Here is a 25,684-nt window from a genome sequence, read left to right on the forward strand (position 1 = left end):
GTCAGAAAGATCAACAACCATTGAGATGGTGCCAATGCAGGAAAGGAAGTCTCCAATGATGTTGTCGGCGACTTTAATATGGCATATCTCAGCAAAGAACTGAGAGATGAAATCGAAATGCCAAAAGTGGCATGGGGGAGGGTTGAGAGGGGGGTTGCGTATGGCATCTGCTACTGGCTTGGAAGCGGCATAGTTGTCTGCTCAAGGGAGAATGGCAGCGAAAAAGTCCCATGTTTGTTATGTTTGCATGGGTGCAGATTGCAGTTTGCAAGTGCCGAGCGTGTGGTGGTCATGAGCGGTGCGTGTAGAGGCTGTTTATTGTACTTAGTGTGTGAGAGAGGTGCACTCGGCAGTGGCGGCACTGCTGGCACATGTGGAGCTCTCGAGCAAGCTGTGCAAGGAGGCACGAGGGGGGGAATGTTTATCTGCACACTGGGTGAGTGCGCGCATGGTGGTGAGGGGCATGATCTGAGCCAGGACAGCTGGATTGTCATGAAGCGCGCGAGTGTCACTTTGCGAACAGGTGAGAGAGACGTTGAGTGGAACACACGTGATGGGGGCGGGAGAGGCAGGGGTAACACTGCGCGGTTGAGACTGGAGTCACATGAGATAGGCGTGGCGTTGCTAACCTGTGTGCTGTTGTCAGCAAAGCTGTCAGGTGTGGCGGATGAAGGCTCGGGTGTTGGTGTTAGTGAGCAGTGTGAATTGATGTGGGCGGTGATCGTGGCGTGTCCTCAGGGTGGACAATGCGATATTTCAAAACAGCATTCTCACAGTGGAGGGCACGTCTTGACACTTTTCGCCAGGACACGATCCACAGTTGCACAAGTCCTGCTCACAAGAGCCGTGCACTGATGCGCTAAACAGTTAACGGTGTTTACACTTGGAGAAGGTGGCTGAGAAAGGTCACATGAGATGTGAGAGTTAGAGGTGTGGTGAAACAGAGAAGCTCGAACAGTGTTTTGAGACACGTGGTGGTGTGATAAGAAAGTGTTTCCCAGGATCGGTTCTGCGATGTCCGCCACGTGGAAGATCCAGGGGAGGGAGAGGCCATTAGAGAGGCAGGTGTGGAGTGTAGATGAGTTCACAGCTCACAGTAGGCAGCATGTGCATGTGAGAAGGCGTGTGACCATTGACTTAGGTACAATTGAGACGTTAGCGCTGATGTCCAAGAGGAAGTTGTGAATTGAGGAATAGTCTTTGATGTAAAGGTGGCTATTCAATTTGACAGAGGCATGGATGGAATGTAGTATGGGTTGGCGCTAATCGGACGATTGGCTTTACGGATACTTGCACGGAGGGCGGCACTTTTTAGTGGCGTCACTGAATACATTGTGGTACCAACAGTGACGGTACGTTGGGAGAGGAGGCGGCTGATCATCCTCAATGTGATTGGGTTTGTACACTGGGGCGTATGGTGCAGGCATGATATGCAGCAGCTCAGTGAGTGGAGAGCCAGATGGTGCAGCAGTCTGAGGAGGGGAGTGCGGCCAGCAGTTGGGCGAACTACTGCTGCAGGAACTACTTCTTGTGTGAGCATCTGTTGGTAACCCTGGTGTGTGAGTGAATAGACCTCTTCATCCATCTGCAGATGTGAACCGATGGATTCCAGGTGTGGGGGAGGAGATGAATGTGGAGATCTGTAGCCAATTTCGATAACCACACTGAACACAGGGTTTTGTCCAGCATCATCTGCTCACTGACCCCCTGAAAGTTTACTTGCAGTGTTGGGAGGGGGGGGAGCAGATGTGCACAGAGGAGCACAGTAAAATGTTCCCACTGAGCTGTCAGCATGACGAGCCAGGGCATGTTCGGCGGGGCGGAAACCACAGTTAGATCACTACATGTTACATTGTTCATGTCAAGTGGTGACCCGTAAAGTTCAATGAGGGGCCGAATGGTCACTGGGGGTGGAAACATACCTAGAAATGTTCATGAAACACACTGGGCATTTGTCCTTTCCTCCCCATGACTAGTGTCTCTGCTGCATAGAGTGCTTCCAGTTTAGTTACTGTGTTATAAGGCCTTATTTTGGTGTTCCAAGAGAAGGCTTTCTCATTGTATGTGTTTTCAGTTTTCTGGAAAGCTAGTTCTATTTTGGTCCTTCTTGCTTCCATTGCTTTTCCTACAAGGTTGTTCCATTCAGTCCATTTCCCTAGGTACTTGAAACTCCTAACCACGTCTATTTTTTGTGCTCCTACTTTATTTCTCTTAGGAGTGTCTAGTATATTCATTATTATCTTCGTTTTTTCGTAAGAAATCTTAAGTCCTATCTTCCCTGCCTGCCCTTGTAACTCAGCGATTTGTTGTTTAGCTTCCTCCCATGTTTCCACAAGTAACACTATGTTGTCACTAAATGACAAACACTTAATCATGATTCCTTTGTTTTTTGTTCCAAGTCTTGATTCCCCTCTCGTTCTTGCACTCCATTCCCTCACAACTTTTTTGAGTGCACAGTCAAACAGCAGGGGTGAGACCCTTGCCGGACCCCTGTTCTGATTTCAAAAGTTCACCCATGAATCCGACTTTAGAGGATGTATTCGTGAGCGTCTCCTTGATGATCTTTAGAATTTTCCCGACCAAACTAAACTCCTCCAAAATATTGAACGACAATACTCTGTCTATGGAATTTTAAGCTTTTTGGAAGTCTACAAAAGTCACTATATACGGTTTCTCCCTCTGCTTCTGATATGCTAAAAATATTTCTGACGTTTAAGATCTGTTCAGGGCAGGATCTCCCTTTCCTAAACCCTGCTCGATACTCCCTAATTTGGCAATCTAACTGAGATTCTGCTCTTTCTAGTAAAGCTCTGGACAATATCCTGTAGGTCACATCCACCAGGGAAATCCTTCTGTTGTTGTTGGGATCAGATTTAGGACCTTTTTTGTGAAGAGGATGTATCAGGGCCATTTTTGATTCCTCTGGGAGATTCCCTTGTTCCATATCTCCTAAAAAAGTTTCTGGAATAAGACAATTGCATATTTGCTAGCATACTTCCATAATTTGGCTGTTACCTGATTTTCCCCTGATGCCCTGAAATTTTCCATATGATTTGGTATTGCCTGGATCTCACTTACAGATAGGGGTTTAGAGTCTGGGTTGGAGGATGACTTCGGTCCACCATCGAATGCCATCTTTTGGTTTGGTTCCTCACAGTTTAGAAGTTACTTGAAGTATTCTGCTAGTATCTTACAGTTGTCCCTATTACTATATGCCATGTTCCCTTTTTTGTCCTGGAGTTGGGGGGGGCTATCTCTTTAGCTTCTCCCTGAAGATCCAATAATAGTTTCTCATGTTGTTCTTAGCAAAGTTATCATTTATCTTCCTGAGCAGTTGGTCTTCTTGCGCCTTCTTAACTTTCTTGATCTCCTTGGACACCATCTTTCTAGTTTCCACAAAGAGCTGCCAGGCACTCTCGTCCTTTTTGGTTTGCCAGATGTGCCATGCCTTCTTCCTCAGATCACGTAGTCTATCACAATCGTCGTTCCACCACCTGGTAACAGGACCAAGTTGCTCTACCTTGGCTTAAGACTCTTCTCCATCTGCTTCCAGTCCTGGAATTCTAGATTGCCTGTTAACTTGCCCCATTCCTCCTACTTCTTCTTTACTTTCTCTGGATCATATCTCCTTCATGCAAGTTTTTTCCTATGAAAGCTACTCTTGGTGATGATCTTCAGTTTCACTTTAGATAGGTAGCGGTCAGAGTTGAGGTTGACCCTCTGAGAGGATGACGGTTCAATCCCGTCTCCGGCCATCCTGATTTAGGTTTTCCGTGATTTCCCTAAATCGTTTCAGGCGAATACCGAGATGGTTCCTTTGAAAGGGCACGGCCGATTTCCTTCCCAATCCTTCCCTAACCCGAGCTTGCGCTCCGTCTCTAATGACCTCATTGTCGACGGGACGTTAAACACTAACCACCACCACCACCACCACCACCCTCTGAGAACCCTAACATTTTGGATATCCTTATGAAATTTTCACTTTATCGCAACATGATCTAACTGGAATTCTCCCAGGAGAGGGTTAGGTGAAATCCACATCTTCTGTTTTCTTGTCAATTTCTTAAAGCTAGTTGACTTCAGGATCAAACTGTGTGCCTGGCATAATTCGATGAGGCTGATACCATTTCAGTTCGTCCTGTTATGTGCCAGGTATCTCCCCACTATTTGCCTGAACCTTTTCTCTCTCCCCACTTGGGCATTAAAATCCCCTAGAAGGATGACATTATGTTTTTTGGGGATCTTTTGGATCGTGTCATCTAGTTTTTTGCAGAATAGTTCCATGTTCTCCTTATTCTTTTTGTTGTCAATGTTTATAGGGGTGTGAACATTTACAACGGTATATAATTTGTTGGTACCTGGTCTCTTGCACAGATGATGATTCTATGTTCATTTAATGTGTCTGTTAGAGTCTTAAGTTTCCCCACTTTCAAAAGTGAATTTGCATCTAAAGTTGCTAAGTAGTTTGCTTTCCTCTATTTTACTTTGTTTGAGGTTCTAAGATGCCCCGATTCATCTTTGTGAGACATTGCAGACACCCCAGAATCCGAATGTCTGCTTGCACACTTATGTACAGTGGATTGAGCACCTGGGGTAATTAGTTTCACATCACACTTTTCCATGATTGATAATTCTTTGAGTTCTGAGGGCGATTTTTAGAGCCACCTTTTTTACAGCCGAGGTTGTTAACCCCAGAGGATTACTCACAACTGCCCCTTACATGAAGACAAATGCTGACCAAAGGCTGTCCAAGTTGAGAACAGGTGCTTTTGGATTTTGTTTTGCTTTCTAATTCATGGTTAACTCCACTAGGCTCTTCCGCTCTCTCCGCTGTTGGGAATCAGCTCCCGCTTTTTTAAAGAGGTGTTACTCCTCCTCCTCCTCCTCCTCCTCCTCTTTCCTCATCACTTGTGAGATGAGGCCCCTGGCTTGGGACCGGCAATGGCTGCGTTTGCAACCCCTTTATTAAAGAAGTAGTCAAAATATTTTTAGCTAATGACTTAATTAACAGAGACTCGGGATTTCAAATCATCGAAGTATGGGAACCAGCATTTGTGGCACAAAGGCATTGTCAGCTACATACAAATGAATGCGATGACTTAACACAGGTGGAGAATCAAAACAAGGACAGTTAAGCTGACCACCAACCCCTTACCTGTGTGTGCACCCTGCAGGTCCCGACTTGCGGCCACATTTTCCACTCCTTGTGTGTGGAGACCACAGCCACTTCCTCTATCAGGAGGCTCTGTATGTTGACATCTTCTACAATGACATAGCCTCGCCCATTGGTGCCTGCACTTTTCTAGCGAGCCAACGCATAAATTGGTGAGATGCAACAGCAATGCGTTGGTAGCAACTGAAATGGCAATCAGGTGTTTCATGGATATTTTTGGCAATTTACACAGCACTATTTGCTGTGACACCTGAAAACTATTCAGGCAGTTATTATGTTGAAAAAACGTCAAGTGGCACATCAATTTAAGCCAGACCTTATGAAGAGTAACATTATGCAGTTTCAGAAAAAAAAAAAAAAAAGAAAAAAAAAAAACCGCTAGTTCCTGATGAGGTAGACATTAACGTTCTTACACTAACTGAAACTTCCTGTGTAAAATGCCTAAGTTCAAAGGAACAACAATCTGGAATGGGATCAACACACACACAAGTAATTATGAAGCTCAGTTCAGCATCTTTTGCCTGTAGAAGCATCTCTCATTGTGTCAACATGAAGACAAGAATTTGGTTCACATAGCAAATATTCACTGCTTGTTTTTTAATGGAATTCTCTTCAGAAAATTTATTCAGAAAAAGTGAGTTGTTGAGCTGTGGCTTATTAAACTGATAGTTTGGTAATTTTCACATCTGTCAACACCTGCTTTCTTTGGGATTGGAATTATTATATTCTTCTTGAAGTCTGAGGGTATTTCGCCTGTCTCATACATCTTGCTCACCAGATGGTAGAGTTTTGTCAGGACTGGCTCTACCAAGGCCGTCAGTAGTTCCAATGGAATGTTGTCTACTCCCGGGGCCTTGTTTCGACTCAGGTCTTTCAGTGCTCTGTCAAACTCTTCACGCAGTATCATATCTCCCATTTCATCTTCTTCTACATCCTCTTCCATTTTCATAATATTGTTCTCAAGTACATCGCCCTTGTATAGACCCTCTACATACTCCTTCCACCTTTCTGCTTTCCCTTCTTTGCTTAGAACTGGGTTTCCATCTGAGCTCTTGATATTCATACAAGTGGTTCTCTTTTCTCCAAAGGTCTCTTTAATTTTCCTGTAGGCAGTATCTATCTTACCCCTAGTGGGATAAGCCTCTACATCCCTACATTTGTCCTCTAGCCATCCCTGCTTAGCCATTTTGCACTTCCTGTCGATCTCATTTTTTAGACATTTGTATTCCCTTTTGTCTGCTTCATTTTCTGCATTTTTATATTTTCTCCTTTCATCAGTTAACTTCAATATTTCTTCTGTTACCCAAGGATTTCCACTAGCCCTCGTCTTTTTACCTACTTGATCCTCTGCTGCTTTCACTACTTCATCCCTCAAAGCTACCCATTCTTCTTCTACTGTATTTCTTTCCCCCATTCCTCTCAATTGTTCCCTTTTGCTCTCCCTGAAACTCTGTACAACCTGTGGTTCTTTCAGTTTATCCAGGTCCCATCTCCTTAAATTCTCACCTTTTTGCAGTTTCTCCAGTTTTAATCTACAGTTCATAACCAATAGATTGTGGTCAGAGTCCACATCTGCCCCTAGAAATGTCTTACAATTTAAAACCTGGTTCCTAAATCTCTGTCTTACCATTATATAATCTATCTAATACCTTCTAGTATCTCCAGGATTCTTCCATGTATACAACCTTCTTTTATGATTCTTGAACCAAGTGTTAACTATAATTAAGTTATGCTGTGTGCAAAATTCTACCAGACGGCTTCCTCTTTCATTTCTCTCCCCCAATCCATATTCATCCACTATGTTTCCTTCTCTCCCTTTTCCTACTCTCGAATTCTAGTCACCCATGACTATTAAATTTTCATCTCCCTTCACTACCTGAATAATTTCTTTTATCTCATCATACATTTCATCAATTTCTTCATCATCTGCAGAGCTAGTTGGCATATAAACTTGTACTACTGTAGTAGGCATGGGCTTCGTGTCTATCTTGGCCACAATAATGCGTTCACTATGCTGTTGGTAGTAGCTTACCCGCACTCCAATTTTTTTATTCATTATTAAACCTACTCCTGCATTACCCCTATTTGATTTTGTATTTATAACCCTGTATTCACCTGACCAAAAGTCTTGTTCCTCCTGCCACTGAACTCCACTAATTCCCACTATATCTAACTTCAACCTATGCATTTCCCTTTTTAAATTTTCTAACCTACCTGCCCAATTAAGGGATCTGACATTCCACGCTCCGATCCGTAGAACGCCAGTTTTCTTTCTCCTGATAACAACGTCCTCCTGAGTAGTCCCCGCCCGGAGATCCGAATGGGGGACTATTTTACCTCTGGAACATTTTACCCAAGAGGATGCCATCATCATTTAACCATACAGTAAAGCTGCATGCCCTCGGGAAGAATTACGGCTGTAGTTTCCCCTTGCTTTCAGCCGTTTGCAGTACCAGCACAGCAAGGCCGTTTTGGTTAGTGTTGCAAGGCCAGATCAGTCAATCATCCAGACTGTTGCCTCTGCAACTACTGAAAAGGCTGCTGCCCCTCTTCAGGAACCACACATTTGTCTGGCCTCTCAACAGATACCCCTCCGTTGTGGTTGCACCTACGGTACGGCCATCTGTATCGCTGAGGCACACAAGCCTTCCCACCAACGGCAAGGTCCATGGTTCATGGGGGTAGGACCATCCCATTATTGGGAGCAAAATAAACATTGTTGAAATCCCACTGTTGTTATCATCATCATCTGCTCAGTCATAACATTTGAATAAATGATCCAGCTTAGGGCTAAGAATCAGAGAGAGAGAATGATTGGGCACATTTATGGGCATGAGTTGGTGATGAAAATTAGAGCTGAGGAGATGGTATAAGGAATGAAATATTGGAGCCAAGGCCTAGATTGAGAATATAAAGCAGATAATTGATAAAGTGAAATGTAAAACTTAAGCTGAAATGAGGTGAGCAGTTGGCAAGTGAGAGAAAAGGAGATTGAATCAAACATATTTTAAGAGTCGGTGACGTATGCAACAACTAAGGGCCATTGCATTTGCTTGTGTATATCGCTGAACTTTCATGTGTTACATAAGCAGATGTGAGAGAGGTGAGGAAAAACAGGCAAGCCAAAAAATAAAATGTACAGATAACTGAAAGGGAGTGTAAAAAAAGGAACACTCATTGAAAAGTAGTGCTAAGACCAAAGAAATTAATGTAAAGTATGGACATGTTGTAACATCAGTTCCCATCACGGAATTCTGAGAAAGGGGTGTCTGGGGGAAGGATCGAGACGACACGTGGAGTGAAACTGGCACTGAGCCCTTGGCTGTCATGCAGTATGCCATGCTCCTCAAAAGGATATTGTGAGTTGCCAGTAAATACCCTCTGTCTATGCCCATTCATCCTAACTGATAACTTGGTGGTAGTCATAGCAATGTAGAAGGGCGAACAGTGTTTGTATAACAACTGTTACATGACGTGTGTCTTTTCACAGGTGGCTCTCCCTTTGATAGAATATGTTTTGCCAGTTACGTGGCTGTTACAGGTAGTTGTAGGAGAGTGCATTTTCCACACCTCCTCCTAAACCACTGGATCGATTTCAACCAAATTTGGTGTGCATATCACTTACTGTCTGGAAAGGAGCAAAGGGGAGGGGGGGGGGGGGGTGGTTAAGAACCATGTAGCTCCCTTATGAGTGGGATGGGGGTGGGGATGAGGATAGTTGGTACCGCCAGACATCTCAGCTGTCCTGCAGGACCAGTGTGTTGTGTAGCAGGTAGTACTGAAATGCGTACCAGGTGGTAAGTGCATGGAAAGGTACAGCTGAGCAGAGAGGGGGGCGGGGGGAGGGGGGGGAGAGATGAGGAGGAGGAGGAGGAGAGTGGGGGAAGAGATGGACAGCGAGAGAGGGGTGGAGGAGGAGATGTACAGTGTGGGGGGAGGAAGAGATGGACAAAGAGTGATGTGCAGTTTGTCTCCTAGTTGTGTTGTTCAGTGTGTCATCTGGCTCACGATCCTGAACTCTACATACAGCGAGCCACTATTTCTGTCAACTTGTTTTGGAAACAAATATCATGATAAACAGCTGAATATGGCAGATAAATTTAACATCCCCTCTGGAGTTGAATTGTGTAAAACAGCAGAGAATTTTATATATATATATATATATATATATATATACACACACACACACACACACACACACACACACACACACACACACACACCTAAAAACAAAGATGATGTGACTTACCAAACGAAAGCGCTGGCACACGTCGATAGACACACAAACAAACACAAACATACACACAAAATTCAAGCTTTCGCAACATATATATATAATACGTCTGCTTGTGTCTGTATATGTGTGGATGGATATGTGTGTGTGTGTGTGCGAGTGTATACCCGTCCTTTTTTCCTTTTTTCCCCCCTAAGGTAAGTCTTTCCGCTCCCGGGATTGGAATGACTCCTTACCCTCTCCCTTAAAACCCACATCCTTTCGTCTTTCCCTCTCCTTCCCTCTTTCCTGATGAGGCAACAGTTTGTTGCGAAAGCTTAAATTTTGTGTGTATGTTTGTGTTTGTTTGTGTGTCTGTCGACCTGCCAGCACTTTCATTTGGTAAGTCACATCATCTTTGTTTTTTTATATATATATATATATATATATATATATATATATATATATATATATATATATATATATATATATATATATATAATGTTGGACCGAATTTTATATCCTCGTGTCATAGAAGACTGCTGCCAGGGATTGGAACCACTGTGTGACATCCATCTCTGCCTCAGTCTGAAAACTCTGACTTGGACCAGACAGGAATTTCTTGAGGTTCAAAAACAGATGAAAATCACTGGGAGCAGGGTCTTGATCAAACATCCCCCTGGCAAAAATTTGCAGAAGCACTGTTGTCTGTCAAGACGTGTATGGCTGAGTGGTGTTGTGCAGTGAGGCAATACAGGCACTAAACATTCTGTGTCACTTGTTCTGAATGTCTTGTTGCAGTTTCTGCAGTGTTTCATAGTAATGCTCAGCATTCACCGTCTCACCTCCAGTCGGGAATTTGGCGAGGAGAACATCCCATCTGTCCCAGAACACAGCATTTTCTGCATTGACATAGTCTGATTGAATTTTGTCTTGCAGGGAGAGCCAGTGTGACGCTATTTATTTTTATTTATTTGCTAGTATATGGAACTAGTCAGTATTATCTCTATATTTACAGTACAGTAAGGCACAAAATGGTTGCTTCATGTTAAAAGTCATAGGAGCTAATGTTTCATCATAATACATCAACAGAAATAATAATATTTATATATACATTATGAGTCATAAATGTTAGGAATAACTTACATTTATGCTTGCATTAAATGGCTCACTCATCTGTATGATAAAAAACTATGCAAATACTTGCTCATTTGCACTAAAAAAAAGTCACTAGTTAAATAGAATGTAGTTTTCTCAGGTACTCCTTCAATTTTCTCTTGACTTTCGATGTTTCAGTGGAACAAGTCAGTATTATCACAGTATTTACAATACAGAAGAGCATAATATGCTTGATTCATGACAAAAATCTTAGCAAATAATATTACATCATAGTACATGAACAGAAATAATAATATTTATACATACATTGTGAGTCATTTATATTATGAATAGTTTACATGTGTGCTTGCATTAAATAGCTCACTAATTAGCACAAAAAAGCTACACAAATACTTGCTTATTTGTACTAAAAAAATTGCTAACTGAATGGAATGAATTTTGTATCAGGTACTCCTTCAATTTGCTCTTGTTAGCCCACAAGATGATGCTGTATGACAACAGTGTGCAGAATATCCAAAGTAAGCAGCTCTTATGACATCCTTGTTTATAGATGATGCACTTATATATAAAGCAAAAGCTGCAGAACGAACTCTTTTTTTTTTTTTTTTTTTTCAAGATCTAGGATATGCTTAGGCCATTTTTATTTGTTATTATGGTATATATCCAAGAACTCAGCAAAGTCCACTTGCTGTGTTGTGGCGTAGCAAGACAGCCACGCCACGGAAGTAGCCGAAAGGCACGCGTTCAGTGCACGCAGGCAAGAGATAGGTCTGTAACAGGATACGTAATGAATGCTATAAAGAAAAGTACGTAGCTTCTGGAATACTTAACTTTAATCCATCCTTGGTACATCGTTATTGACGATATAAGTGAGACTCCATAGATACATGCAATAAACTACTAATGGCGCCTTGCTAGGTCATAGCCATGGACTTAGCTGAAGGCTATTCTAACTATCTGCTCGGCAAAGGAGCGAGGCTTCGTCAGTGTAGTCGCTAGCTACGTCGTCCTTACAACTGGGGCGAGTGCTAGTCCGTGTCTCGAGACCTGCCTTGTGGTGGCGCTCGGTCTGCGATCACACAGTGGCAACACGCGGGTCCGACATGTACTAATGGACCGCGGCCGATTTACAACTACCATCTAGCAAGTGTGGTGTCTGGCGGTGACACCACATTCCTCCCCCGCAAATCGGCGAACGGTCATGTTATAAGGCTTCCGCCTGCCGTGGGGAGGACCCCATGTTGACGTATGCGATGAGGTGGGGAGCCTAACAAAAGGCGAGGCTGTGCCACCTGCACCCGGCCATTCGGTCCGAGGGGAGCTAGGAAACGCCTGAAAACCTAGTCCAGGGTGCACGTCAACATGCGGTGTATGCGCCCGTAAAGAGACAGGAGGGGCCGAAGGGTCGACCTCCATTGCGTCGGGGTACCCAACACGCGAAGACGCCATGTGGTCCGGAGCGAGCAAGAGTACCATGGCGGAGGACGGCTGGTCACGGGAAGCGATCGGCGGCGCATGACCCAGGGAGGCGCTTGGCGGCTGCAGCGAGGCGTCCACTGCGGGCGGCGCCGGCGGGAGAACAGGCGGCGGCGGCGGAGGCGGCAGCAGCGCGTCGCCATGGGGCAAAATGGAAGGCAGCGTCGGTAACACCTGGGGATGAGGCGAGCCAGTAGATGGGTCCCCAGGGCGCTGACCGGACGGCACCGTCGCTGAAAGCAGACGGGGAGCAGCAGAACCCGTGCGACGACAGAGGCGCAGCTGATTGAGATGCCGACGCACCTCACCAGAAGCCCCCAAAACCAAATACATCGCGCGGCAGAGGCAGCGAAGAATGCGCCCTTGCGAGCCAACACCGTGAACCTCGAGAGTTGCGATAGAATACAACGTTGCCTGGAGCAAAAGCAGGAGTCTGCCGCTGCACAGGAACCTGATGCGGCGGATGCAGCAAAGACATCACGGTTCGATGAGGACGACCGTGGAGCAACTCAGCCGGCGAGCGACCATCTCGGGGCTGAGAGCGATACGACGACAAAAAGAGCAACAACGCGTCCTCCCGAGAATGCGACTCTTTCAACTTCAACATCTGTGACTTGAAAGTCCGGACCAATCGTTCAGCGGCACCGTTTGACTGTGGCGAAAACGGCGCGGATGTCAGATGTTGAATACCATTGGCCTGGCAGAATGACTGAAATTCTGCGGACATGAATTGTGGGCCATTGTCGGAAACAATAGTCTGCGGAAGACCTTCAATGCAAAAGACAGCAGACAATGCTTGGATGGTGGCAGATGATGTCGTGGAAGACATCCGGACAACAAAAGGAATATTACTGAAGGCATCTACCAGAACCAACCATCGAGCATTCCAGAAGGGACCAGCAAAATCGATGTGCAAGCGGTGCCAAGGGGAAGTGGCTTTTGGCCATGCAAAGACTTTCCGCGGCGGTGCGGATTGTTGTTCGGCACACGCCATGCAAGAAGAACACATATTCGTAATCGCAGCATCGATCCCGAACCAAGTACAGTGCTGACGAGCAAGGTATTTCGTTCGCACTATACCCCAATGTCCTTGGTGAAGAAGCCGTAAAACAGAGGACTGTAACGAACGTGGGACCACGACTCTGGACTGATCATTATCAGAACGCAACAACAAAACACCACGTCGAACAAAAAGTCTCTCCTTGTGAGCAAAAAATCGGCGAACCAACGGATCCTCGATCCGAGACTTTGACAAAGGCCATTGCGTAGCAACAAAACGCAAAACGGTAGCAAGGACCGGGTCAGCAGCTGTGGCTGTAGCTACACGACGAAAAGCAATCGGAAACGATTCGACCACTTCATCGGTTTCCGAATCAATGAACATGCAAGCAAGTTCGGAAGAATCGAATGCTCTATCCTCAGCAACAGGCAAACAGGACAACGCATCGGCATTTCCGTGCTTAGCAGTGGACCGATACAAGATATCGTAGCAGTACTGCGAGAGGAAAATAGACCAGCGAATGAATTTCTGTGCTGTACGTGGAGGTACAGGCTTGTTTGGATGAAAAAGCGACGTCAAAGGTTTGTGGTCTGTGATGATGGTAAAGTGACGACCATACAAGAAATCATGAAACTTTGTAACACCAAATACGAGAGCCAATGCTTCTTTCTCGATCTGTGAATAATTTCTTTGCGCAGACAACAGCAATTTGGACGCAAAGGCAATAGGGCGATCATGGGAGCCATCTTTGTGCGCAAGCACAGCACCGATCCCGAAATCCAATGCATCTACCATCAACAAAAGGGGTTTCTGGGGATCGAATGGCGTAAGGCAAGTATTGGAAAGCAACGCCGATTTCAACTGGCGAAAGGCGCATTCACATCCCGTCGTCCAGACGAACGGAACGCCCTTACGGCATAAACTATGAAGCGGAGCTGAAATGGAAGAGGCACGCGGGATATACCTGTGGTAGTAAGTAATTTTTCCCAGCACACTCTGTAGCTGCTTTAAATTCTGCGGCGAAGGCAAGTCTTGTATGGCACGGAGGTGCTCTGGACTCGGATGTATGCCTTGGGCATTGATTACATGTCCCAGGTATGGTAAGTCACGAGCAAAAAAACACACATTTGTCCTTCCGCAAGCGAAGACCATTTTGTCCCAACACTTAAAATAATGTTCATAGGTGTGCCAAATGCTCATCTGCTGTCTTTCCGGAGATCACGATATCGTCCAGATAGTTCGCAGCAGTAGGGACCGACGCACAAACAGTTTGTAAATATTGCTGAAACAATACAGGGGCGGATGCACACCCAAATGGCAGTCTTTTGAATCGGTACAAACCAAGATGCGTGTTAACCACCAAGACGCGCTGGGAATCCTCGTCCACTGGTATTAGCAAGTACGCATCTGCTAGGTCCAACTTTGAAAAATATTGACCCGGGCACAGTTTATCAAAAAGATCTTCTGGGCGGGGTAAAGGATAAGTTGCAATCACTAATTGTGGATTCACTGTTGCCTTGAAGTCCACACAAAGTCTCAATTTTCCGGAAGGTTTCGGCAAAATTACTAAGGGTGAGGCCCAGAGAGAAGCTTGCACACGTTCAATTACACCTTGTGATTCTAAATCGTGTAATGTTCTTGCGACCTCATCACGCAATGCGTGGCGAACATTGCGCGCTCGGAAAAATTTCGGTTGCGCGTTTACTTTCAGTTCCAAATGTGCTTCACAGTTTTTAGCGCAACCTAAGCCCGGTGCAAAAATGTCTGCAAATTCTTCACACAGACGAGAAACACTGTCTGAAGGCACAGTCTGATTCACAGATAGGACCTGATTTACAATAGACAAGTTAAACAATTGAAATAAATCTAAACCAAACAAGTTCACTGCAGAAGAAGAACGAAGAACGTAAAATGACACAAGTTTTGTTTGTCCCTTGTATGTTGCAAGAAGAGTGCACTGTCCTAACACAGGGATATTCTGACCTGACTAACTATTTAACTGAACATTTGCGGCACGCAACGGAGGTTTGCCCAGTTGTTTGTACGTGTCGTGATTGAGCAATGAAACTGCAGCTCTGGTATTGAGCTGGAATGGTATGACCTTGCCATTAAAGTCCAAATCTACAAAAAGTTTATTGTCCTGCTGACGACAAGAGCGACTGTCTCGTGCAATTTGAACTGATACAGGTACAGCATCACTTACTAATTGACGTGATTTCCGGCGACGTCGACGCACACTTTGTGTGGGACGAACACAGTCACTGTTAGAGACAGTGGCACTGGATGAAGTGGAATTAACTACATGAATGTCCATGGGCGAAGGTTCACGAGCCTGAGTATTCTTGGTTCGATTCCGGCGCGAAGCAAAGGGCCTGGAATGGTTGTGATTGTCTGATCTGAGCTTTTTCTGGCAAACACTTTGAACATGTCCTTTCTTATTACATAAAAAGCAAATAGCGTGGCGTGACGGGCAATTTTCACGCGAATGTCGAGTAGCACACCGCGGGCATGATTTCACTGCATTTGTATGCTGGCACAGCACACCTGGTTTAGAGCGTGGAGGCAGCTGCGTGGACGTGCGCAAGGGCAGTTTATCGGTCCGCGCAGCGCGCCCGGCGGGCCGGTTAATGTTACACACGGCTGGCGAAGTTTCAAATGATTCCTGTGCAAAGTCAAGTGTGTCTTGTCTATCTAGTATGTCTATCACTTGCTGAAGGGAGGGATTAACTAGTTTCAAAATTTGTTCCCATATACGAACATCAGACACGTTCTGTGCTATTGCATCACGTACCATAGTATCTGAATAAGGGAGTCCACATTCACACGCAAAAGCACAATCCCGAGTAAGGCCTTGCAATGTTGCAACCCACTCCCTATTAGTTTGACCGGCCGCACGTTTTGTACGAAAGAAAGTATACCTCTTTGCAACTACATTAACTGTTTCCTTGAAATAGGCATCTAAAGCAGACAAAATTTCTTCGTAGGACAGAGTTGCTACGTCGCGTCGGGGAAATAATTTCACTATCACATGGTACGTTTGCACCCCTACACACGACAATAAATGAGGCTGCCGCTCGTTACCTTGAATTCTGTAGGCGGCGAGAGGAAATCCAAACTGGTGTGACCACTCCGTCCATGTTTCCTTAGCTGGGTCAAATTGCCGGAACGTGGGTGCAACAGCATGTTGTGGCTGCGGTAGTGGTGAAGCGGCGGCGGCCGCATCGTTTTGCAGTGCACGTTGACCCTGGACGAGCTGTCCAAGGGCATCCAATAACGCCTGCGTCTGCTGATTCTGCAAGCGATAAAATTCGGACAGTACATCTGGCGAAGCCATGACACAAGTAAATGTAAGCAAGTAAGGATAAAGAAGAAAACCGTTTTAATCGTCGTCGCCAACTGTTGTGGCGTAGCAAGACAGCCATGCCACGGAAGTAGCCGAAAGGCACGCGTTCAGTGCACGCAGGCAAGAGATAGGTCTGTAACAGGATACGTAATGAATGCTATAAAGAAAAGTACGTAGCTTCTGGAATACTTAACTTTAATCCGTCCTTGGTACATCGCTATTGACGATATAAGTGAGACTCCATAGATACATGCAATAAACTACTAATGGCGCCTTGCTAGGTCGTAGCCATGGACTTAGCTGAAGGCTATTCTAACTATCTGCTCGGCAAAGGAGCGAGGCTTTGTCAGTGTAGTCGCTAGCTACGTCGTCCGTACAACTGGGGCGAGTGCTAGTCCGTGTCTCGAGACCTGCCTTGTGGTGGCGCTCGGTCTGCGATCACACAGTGGCGACACGCGGGTCCGACATGTACTAATGGACCGCGGCCGATTTAAAACTACCACCTAGCAAGTGTGGTGTCTGGCGGTGACACCGCATGCTGTATATGTTGTCCATTACACTTTATATTTACATCCTCTTCTTCTTTCTGCATCACATGAAATTGTATATAATAAGTTTTATTGACTTTCAAAAGAGAGTCCATTACAGTTAAACCATTTGAGAATATCATTAAAAGCACAGTCAGCAGAGGATTCTAGGTTTCAAGAGGTATTAAGAGAGTAGTATTACCAGTAAATAGGGCGAACTTGCTCATTTAAATAGTACAGCATGGGAGGCAATTTGTAAATATAAGGAATAGTAAGAGCCTCAGTACTGAGACTTGTGGAGTTCCATTACTATCACTACTGGTAACCCTCTGCTTTCTGTCTGTAAGATAAGATTTAATCCATCTCCTCTTTACTCCATTTAACACAAAGAAGTATGTTTTGTTTAACAGTTATTTGTGTTTGATGCCATCAAAAACCTTGGAAAGCTCACATAGGATTCCAATTGGTGCTAATTTGCGTTAAGAGATTGCAGAATTTGATCAGTGGAGGAGAAAATAGCATCATCAGTTGATAGTCCTTGCTGAAAACCAAACTGATATTGAGAGAAAATGTTATGGATGTTCAGGTGATCAACAATAAATATTAATTTCTTGTAATGTGGCTCTACAGATTCCATTTTTTTAATAACATGTTCTCTTGTATCTGTAATTGTTTTTATTTCACTATTGAAATTTCAGCATTTTTTTCCATTTTCAAGCATAGATTTGATGTTATTTTATGTTATAAATAGGTTAACATAACTTTCTTGTATAATTGTGTTACTCTTGATGGTACTATAATTACTCGTTTTTATTAATGAGAAAGTAGATTTACCAGAATTCTGATAGTAAAATAAAAACTATTACAGCTAAAAGTGAATATGATGTCATTTCAAACATTCATAAATATAATACTAAAAGGAAAAATGTCATACACTATCCATCAGCCTGCCTTACTGTGACACAGAAAGAAAGGAGTGAGGTGCTTAGCTATAAAAGTCTTTATCACCTACCAAGTGTTGCAAAGAATTTAATGGCCAATAAAATTAACTTCAGATACAAACTGAAATCATACCTACTTTAAAAGTCCTTCTACTCAGTAGAAGAATTTATGGATGTGTAGTACGCTATGTGTGTGTGTGTTTAGCTGTGAGGAGGTGGTAGTACCCCTGGAACTCCACAAGGAATTTCAGCCAAACGTGGGAAATATTTGATTTATTATTTACTGAAAAAAAAAAAAAGAAAACTGCAGTGGTTTCCCACTCCCAGCACCTAGAAGTAGGAAAGGAGTGAAGAAAGAAATAACTTGAAATAGTTGAAAATTACTTATATTATGTGTATCAGCAATTATTTTGACTAAGAGCAGTCTAAAGATTTGCAGAGAATAGATGTAGATGGGAATTTAGATTTCCCTGATATTACATTACTGTCATTTTGCAAAGTAATGTGGTAGGAAGAAGTAACATCTTAAAATTGTCTGCTCTTGAAATTTTAACAGGAAGCTTCTCTATGATACTTAGTGCTTCTTACATCTACCAAATTAACCACTGACAACATAATTTTTGTGAGTTTTCTCTAACTCTTCTACAAGTCCTACCTGGTAAAGTTCCTTGGCTGATAAGCAGCAGCTGGCCCTGGCCGAGCAGTTCTAGGTGCTTCAGTCTGGAACCGCGCCGCTGCTACGGTCACAGGTTCGAATCCTGCCTCGGGCATGGATGTGTGTTATGTCCTTAGATTAGTAAGGTTTAAGTAGTTCTAAATTTAGGGGACTGATGACCTCAGATGTTAAGTCCCATAGTGCTCAGAGCCATTTGAACCATTTTTGATAAGCATCAGTCAGTAGTCAACAGAACAAGAGACTTGTAAGCTACTTCCTTCACAAATGAATTACTTTTCTTTAGGATTCTCCCAATTAATTTGACTGTGGCAGATTTTCAACTAAAGGAAAAAATAATTTAAAATTGAAACAGGACATCATTTAAACAGGCAACCCTGGCTTTGTTCTGTAACTCATCAGTATCATTATTGGTAACCTTGTGGCTGTTTTTGTTGCTCTCAAATTCCTTACATTTTAGATTATCCTAAATCTTCTCAAACAAATGCACATACAATAGTAACAGTGCCATGCATACCTTTTATTTTTGTTTGTTATTACTAGGGGCTAACTACCATGGTTCTTTTTGTTACAGTGCCCTCAAATGAAGAGATTTCGCCTTGTGACATGTTTGTTGCTGGTAGCAGCAGGAAGTGCCCTACTGGAAATGAGAACTAATCCTTCAGAATTCAGTGCTCTTCAGTCAGCAGTTATAAATGTTGATCACCAAGATCTGTTTCGTTTCATTTGTCACACTGACACAGTGGAAATGGTTTGTACTTTTGGTGTTGCATCATCATATCACTCAGCACAAAAATTAGACACACTCTCTCTCTCTTTCTTTCTCATTGTGTTCTGTAGATATAATTAGAAGAACCTTCAGGAACGTGGAACAAGTCTATTTACACATTAAAAAAAGACACACAGCTTAACCTCCATACTTTGTTAAGTATGAAATGTAACTATACTGCTTAACGCTATTCCTGCTTGTGCCAGCTAAGTTTCCTCTATTATACTAAACAGCTACTTCTTAACAGCTATTGGTGTGTTAATGTTTATGTTGATTACATTATAGTTACCAATATCAACCATGTGGAAAGGAAAGAGTGCTGCTCACCACATAGAGGAGGAATGAAAAAGGATGCTAGAAATGTTCATCTTTTGGACTACGTCCTTCATCAGAAGTAGAAAGCACACACACATTCATGCAACTGCAACTATCACGCACCAGATCACTTTCACCTCTGGGCACTGAGGTCTAATTGTCTCTGAGGCAAGGAACAATATAGCTGGATAGTGAGTGGGGCTGCAGAAAGGGTGGAGAGCAGATGGGAGGGCGGGGGGGGGGGGGGGGGGCTGTCAACAACCCATCCACCCCATACTCCCACTGTGGACTACCACTGTCGACCACTACTACAGGAGCCTCCATCAAATCTCTCACACAACTGCTCATAACCGCCAAACCCTGCCTTGCAGACATCATATTACATTTACCACACCCTCATAAACTCACTCTTATCACCCTATAGAACCCTGGGCCTAAACATAGCTGTAATGCAGTCACAAGCCTGTCCTCCAAAAGCCTCAGACATGCAGAAATATCAGTCCTTCAAAAAGCTTTACCTTTTGCTCCACTCTCAAATTCAGTCATGGTGGACTTTAGATGTTCTCTTCTTTTCCCAGTCTCTGTAGTGGAAATACTTTTTTGCCAGTAACCTGACCAGTCGGACTCAATCTAAAACCAATATTGAACCCTGCCTGACTGCAAATAACCCTGCCTTCGAGACACAAATTGTCCCGTTATCTTTCCTAACCTCAAACATTGCCTCACCGCCAAAGTACAAAACCCTCAGCATGGAAACTGACCTTACATCTGCAGAAAGAACCACAATCCACCATCTGAAAACTGAACCACTGTCTTTTAACCCACTCTGCGAACAAAGGCTCCACCATTGTGGTTGTGATCTGCATGGACTACATCTACATCTTTGTGATTACTCTGCTATTCACAATATAGTACCTGGCAGAGGATTCAGCTACCATTCCACTCTCAAACAGTGTGTGGGAAACATGAGCACTTAAATTCTTCTGTGCAAGTCCTGATTTCTCTTATTTTATCATGATGATCATTTCTCCCTATGTAGGTGGGTGCCGACAGAATGTTTTCGCAGTTGGAGGAGAAAACTGGTGATTGAAATTTTACGAGAAGATCCCATTGCAACAAAAAACGCCCTTGTTTCAATGACTGCCATGCCAATTCATGTATCATATCTGTGGCACTATCTCTCCTATTTCGCAATAATACAAAATGAGCTGCCCTTCTTTGAACTTTTTCAATGTCATTCATCAGCCCCACTTGATGCGGATCCCACATTGCACAGCAATACTCCAAAATAGGGCAGACAAGTGTGGTGTAAGCAGTCTCTTTAGTAGACCTGTTGCACATTCTAAGTGTTCTGCCAATGGATCGAAGTCTTTGGTTTGCTCTACCCACAACATTATCTATGTGATCGTTCCAATTAAGGTTATTTGTAATTGTAATTCCCAAGTATGTAGTTAAATTTACTGCCTTCAGATTTGTGTTACTTAACGCATAATCAGAATTTAGTGGATTTCTTTTAGTACTCATGTTTCACACTTTTCTTTATTTAGGATCAATTGCTACTTTTCGCACTATGTATATTGAGCAAGCAGTGAAGGAAACAAAAGAAAAATTCGGAGTAGGTATTAAAATCCATGGAGAAGAAATAAAAACTTTGAAGTTCGCCGATGACATTGTAATTCTGTCAGAGACAGCAAAGGACTTGGAAGAGCAGTTGAACGAAATGGTTAGTGTCTTAAAAGGGGGATATAAGATGAACATCAACAAAAGCAAAACGAGGATAATGGAATGTAGTCGAATTAAATCGCGTGATGCTGAGGAAATTAGATTAGGAAATGAGACACTTAAAGTAGTAAAGGAGTTTTGCTATTTGGGGAGCAAAATAACTGAGGATGGGCGAAGTAGAGAGGATATAAAATATAGACTGGCAATGCCAAGGAAAGCGTTTCTGAAGAAGAAAAATTTGTTAACACAAAGTATAGATTTAACTGTCAGGAAGTCGTTTCTAAAAGTATTTGTATGGAGTGTAGCCATGTATGGAAGTGAAACATGGATGATAAATAGTTTGGATAAGAAGAGAATAGAAGCTTTCGAAATGTGGTGCTACAGAAGAATGCTGAAGATTAGATGGGTAGATCACATAACTAATGAGGTGGTAAAATGAAAAACAAACCACCTTCAGTCACAAGTTGCGTTTATTTACTGCACTATGCATTTCGAGCCCTGCAGGCTCATCTTCAGGTGCTTTTTAGCGATTCACATCAGGTTTTTTAGTTGTTTGCAGTTTAACATTGTATGGTGTCTGCTTCTGTTGTGCAGTTGGTACACGCAATATACATCTTTAATTTTGCAGTACATACTGGGATATATACATAGTCACACACTTTTTCGCACATTGTAGTAGTACAATGTGCGAAAAAGTGTGTGACTATGTATAGATCCCATATATGACACTATTGAACAGACACTGTCATTGTTTTAACACACGGCCTATTTATGTTACAATAATTCCACTGTTCAATTGACGCATCACTCTAATTGATACAGACTTCCTGACTGAAAATCAGCCATGGACTGACTGTCTCAGGACTAAAAATCGGTCCTTTATATATCTTCACAATAATAGACTATACATTGTTCGATATTTAAGTTACAGAAGTTACAATTAAAACATAACCCATTCAATTAACTGAATATATATATAAAATTCCTTCTTTTTAACTGTTCCTTCTACGCCAAAGGTTAGGCCAAATTATTTGTTTAAATAATGAAATTAACAGATATATTTATGCAAACAATGCTTTTGACAAACAAGGTAATATTTTGGAATTAAATGAGGGCTCACTAGGTAAACATGTTTTTGAATAGAGCCGAATAAGTACTTAGTTCTTCTTCCAACGGTTTATAACTAGCACAGAATTTATATTTGTTTATAAGTCAACAATAGAACCTAAGTCACAAAACAATTACTTATCTCACCCTACAGCAAAAGACATTAACTAGAAATAGTCAAAATAAATTAGGAAATTAATGACACACAGAAAACTAAGCACAAAATTAGATCTGGTGCTAAATTCTTTAAGACTGAGTGCCAACCTTTCTCTTTTATGAAAATGCAGATTATACTCGGCAACAACCCATACCAGTGTTGGCTGTTGGATTGGTTCCTGTTGAGGCTATTGATAGGAGGGATTTCACAAGGCATGGCCTACATCTCAATAGAAAAGGGAAGGGTAAACTGGCAGGGTTGTTAGCGAAATCCATAAGGGGGGACACTAGTCCTCATGGATGTACCTCTTTCTTAGACTAATATCAGTGTCCAATGAGAAGTTCAGGCAGGCAGTTGCTAAAGAGGACCAAAACTCACAAAATTCTCACAACAGGAAAGTAAATAATAATGTTACCATATTTAACCAAAATATTGGTGGATTAATGAAAAAAGTAGATTCTCACAAAAGTAAAGTAAAAAGTAATGTTACCATTTTTCATCAAAATATTCCGGGATTGAAGAATAAAATAGATGAGCTCCTGGTTTTTTTAGATGTCATTGAATCTGATAATGTAATAGTTATATTATGCATGTCTGAGCATCACATTGTATCTGATATGGAAAAGGTAAATATCAGTGGTTATAAACTAGCTGCACATGTGAGTAGAGAGAATAAGGTGGGAGGAGGAGCTGCCATATATGTCAAAAGTTATCACTGTGTAGAAAGCTTACATACAAAAAAGTTTTGTCTAGAGCAACATATAGAAGCATGTGCCTGTCAACTTATACTGAAGGAGGGCTCCTTTATAATTGTAACAGTATATAGGTCCACTTCAGCAAACTTTCATTTATTCCTGGAAAACTTGGATGCCTTGTTGTGCTATCTGTCAGATAGGGGAAAGCAAATTATTATTTGTGGGGACTTCAATGTTGATTCACTGAAAGAGTGTAATAGGAAAAATGACTGGAAGTCTTGCTCGGTTCTTTCAGTTTGATATCTGTCATTAATTTTCCTACTCGGGTAGTAAAGGACAGCAGCACATTGATAGATAACACTTTTATAGACCAAGATAGGTTTAAAAACATAAATTCTTGTCCTGTTGAGAATGGGCTTTCTGATCATGATACTCAGCTAGTTACAGTATATGACATAGCTCCATTCAGTAATTCAGAACTACCCTACAAAGTTGTGCGTTCAATTAATGACTCAACAATTAGAAATTTCAGAGAAAATCTTCAGCAGTTAGATTGGGATGAGGTGTACAAGGAACATGATGCTAATTTAATATATAACTTATTTCATGATACACTTGTAAGAGAATTTGAAAACTGTTTCCCCAAGAAAGTAGTTAAATCTAATTATAAGAAACCATGCAAAAAACCTTGGCTTACTAAAGGAATAAAAATATCTTGTAACTCCAAAAGGGAACTGTATCTAACAACAAGAAAGAGTAATGACCCAGAAACAGCCAAATATTATAAAAACTACTGTGCTACATTAAGAAAGGTTATTAAAAAGTCTAGAAGCATGTGCATCATGTCTGAGATTAATACCTCTGATAACAAAATCAAAACAATTTGGAATATTATTACAAGGGAGACAGGACAACCAAGAGTACAGGATGACGGCATCACCATCAAAGTGAATGGAAACTTGCAACAAGACGGAAGCCGAAAACATTTTGAATAATCATTTTTTAAATGTTGTAGAGAAAATAGGATCTAAATGTTCATTAAAAGAAGCAAGGCAGTTAATGGAAGAGGCCTTACCCACACCATTTGATACAATTGAAATTCCACCCACCTCTCCTTCTGAAATTAGGAAGATAAAAACTCTCTCAAGAATAAAAGCTCACATGGAATTGATGGCATTTCCAGCAGAATAATAAAAGCTTGTTCCCAAGAAATAAGTGGAGTTCTCAGCCACAGATGTAATAGCTCTCTGTAGCAGGGTATTTTCCCAGATAGACTGAAGTATGCCATTGTTAAACAACTGCATAAAAAAGAGGATACATCTGATGTCAACAACTACCACCCAATCTCTCTTCTGACAGCCTTATCCAAAATTCTTGAAAAAGTAATGTATTGTAGAGTAGCTTCACACCTTTGTAAAAATAAAGTTTTAACAAAATGTCAGTTTGGTTTCCAGAAGGGTTTTTCAATGGAAAATGCTATATATACTTTCACTAATGAAATATTAAATGCTCTGAGTAACCGGAAGTCACCCGTTGGGATTTTTTGTGATCTATTGTGTAAATCATGGAATACTTCTAGATAAGCTCAAGTACTGTGGTATGAATAGGACAGTGCTCAAATGGTTTAAATCATACCTAACTGGAAGAATGCAGAAAGTTGAAATAAACAGTTCACATAATATGCAAAAAACTAGTGATTTCTCGAACTGGGGAACAATCAAGAATGGGGTGCTGCAAGGTTCGGTCTTGGGTCCTCTGCTGTTCTTAATATATATTAATGACTTGCCATTCTATATTCACGAAGATGCAAAGCTGGTACTTTTTGCCGATGATACAAGTATAGCTATCACACCCGACAGTACACAGTAAATGGAATGACCCCATTAGTAAATATAGACTTCGATCAGAAATCAGTAGCTAAGGTAGAATATTCAAAATTTCTAGGTGTATGCATTGATGAGGGGTTGAACTGGAAAAAACACACTGAGGATCTGCTGGAACGTTTGAGTTCAGCTGCTTATGCTATTAGGGTCATTGCAAATTTTGGCGATATACATATGAGTAAATTAGCTTACCACGCCTATTTTCATTCTCTGCTTTCGTATGGCATCATATTCTGGGGTAACTCATCACTGAGTAAAAGTGTGTTCATTGCACAAAAGCATGTAATCAGAATAATTGCTGGAGCTCATCCAAGATCATCCTGCAGACACTTATTTAAAGAGCTAGAAATTTTCACTATAGCCTCACAATATATATATTCACGTATGAAATTTGTTATTAACAATCCGAATGAATTCAAAAGTAATAGCAGTGTACATGGCTACAACACTAGGAGAAAGATGATCTTCACTACTCAAGGTTAAATCTAACTTTGGCTCAGAAGGGAGTAAATTATGCTGCCACAAAAGTCTTTGATCACTTACCTAATAGCATCAAAAGTCTGACAGATAG

At 42.3% G+C, this 25,684-nt stretch overlaps 1 protein-coding gene across 4 annotated transcripts in view; it reads left to right on the forward strand.

Moving 5' to 3' along the window:
• The window catches only part of LOC124776917, an 87,460-nt gene that overhangs the window by 13,643 nt on the left and 48,133 nt on the right, over positions 1–25,684 (forward strand). For 3 of the 4 annotated variants that reach the window (XM_047252157.1, XM_047252149.1, XM_047252142.1), the window contains exon 2: positions 19,040–19,216. In XM_047252157.1, coding sequence (XP_047108113.1) covers positions 19,049–19,216 — 168 coding nt within the window. In that variant the 5' untranslated portion in view covers positions 19,040–19,048. Of the gene's footprint in view, positions 1–17,311; positions 17,438–19,039; positions 19,217–25,684 lie in introns of those variants that run through there. The other variant, XM_047252133.1, reaches the window with a different exon arrangement.

This window comes from Schistocerca piceifrons, chromosome 1, assembly GCF_021461385.2.
Source record: "Schistocerca piceifrons isolate TAMUIC-IGC-003096 chromosome 1, iqSchPice1.1, whole genome shotgun sequence".
Classification (NCBI taxonomy): domain Eukaryota; kingdom Metazoa; phylum Arthropoda; class Insecta; order Orthoptera; family Acrididae; genus Schistocerca; species Schistocerca piceifrons.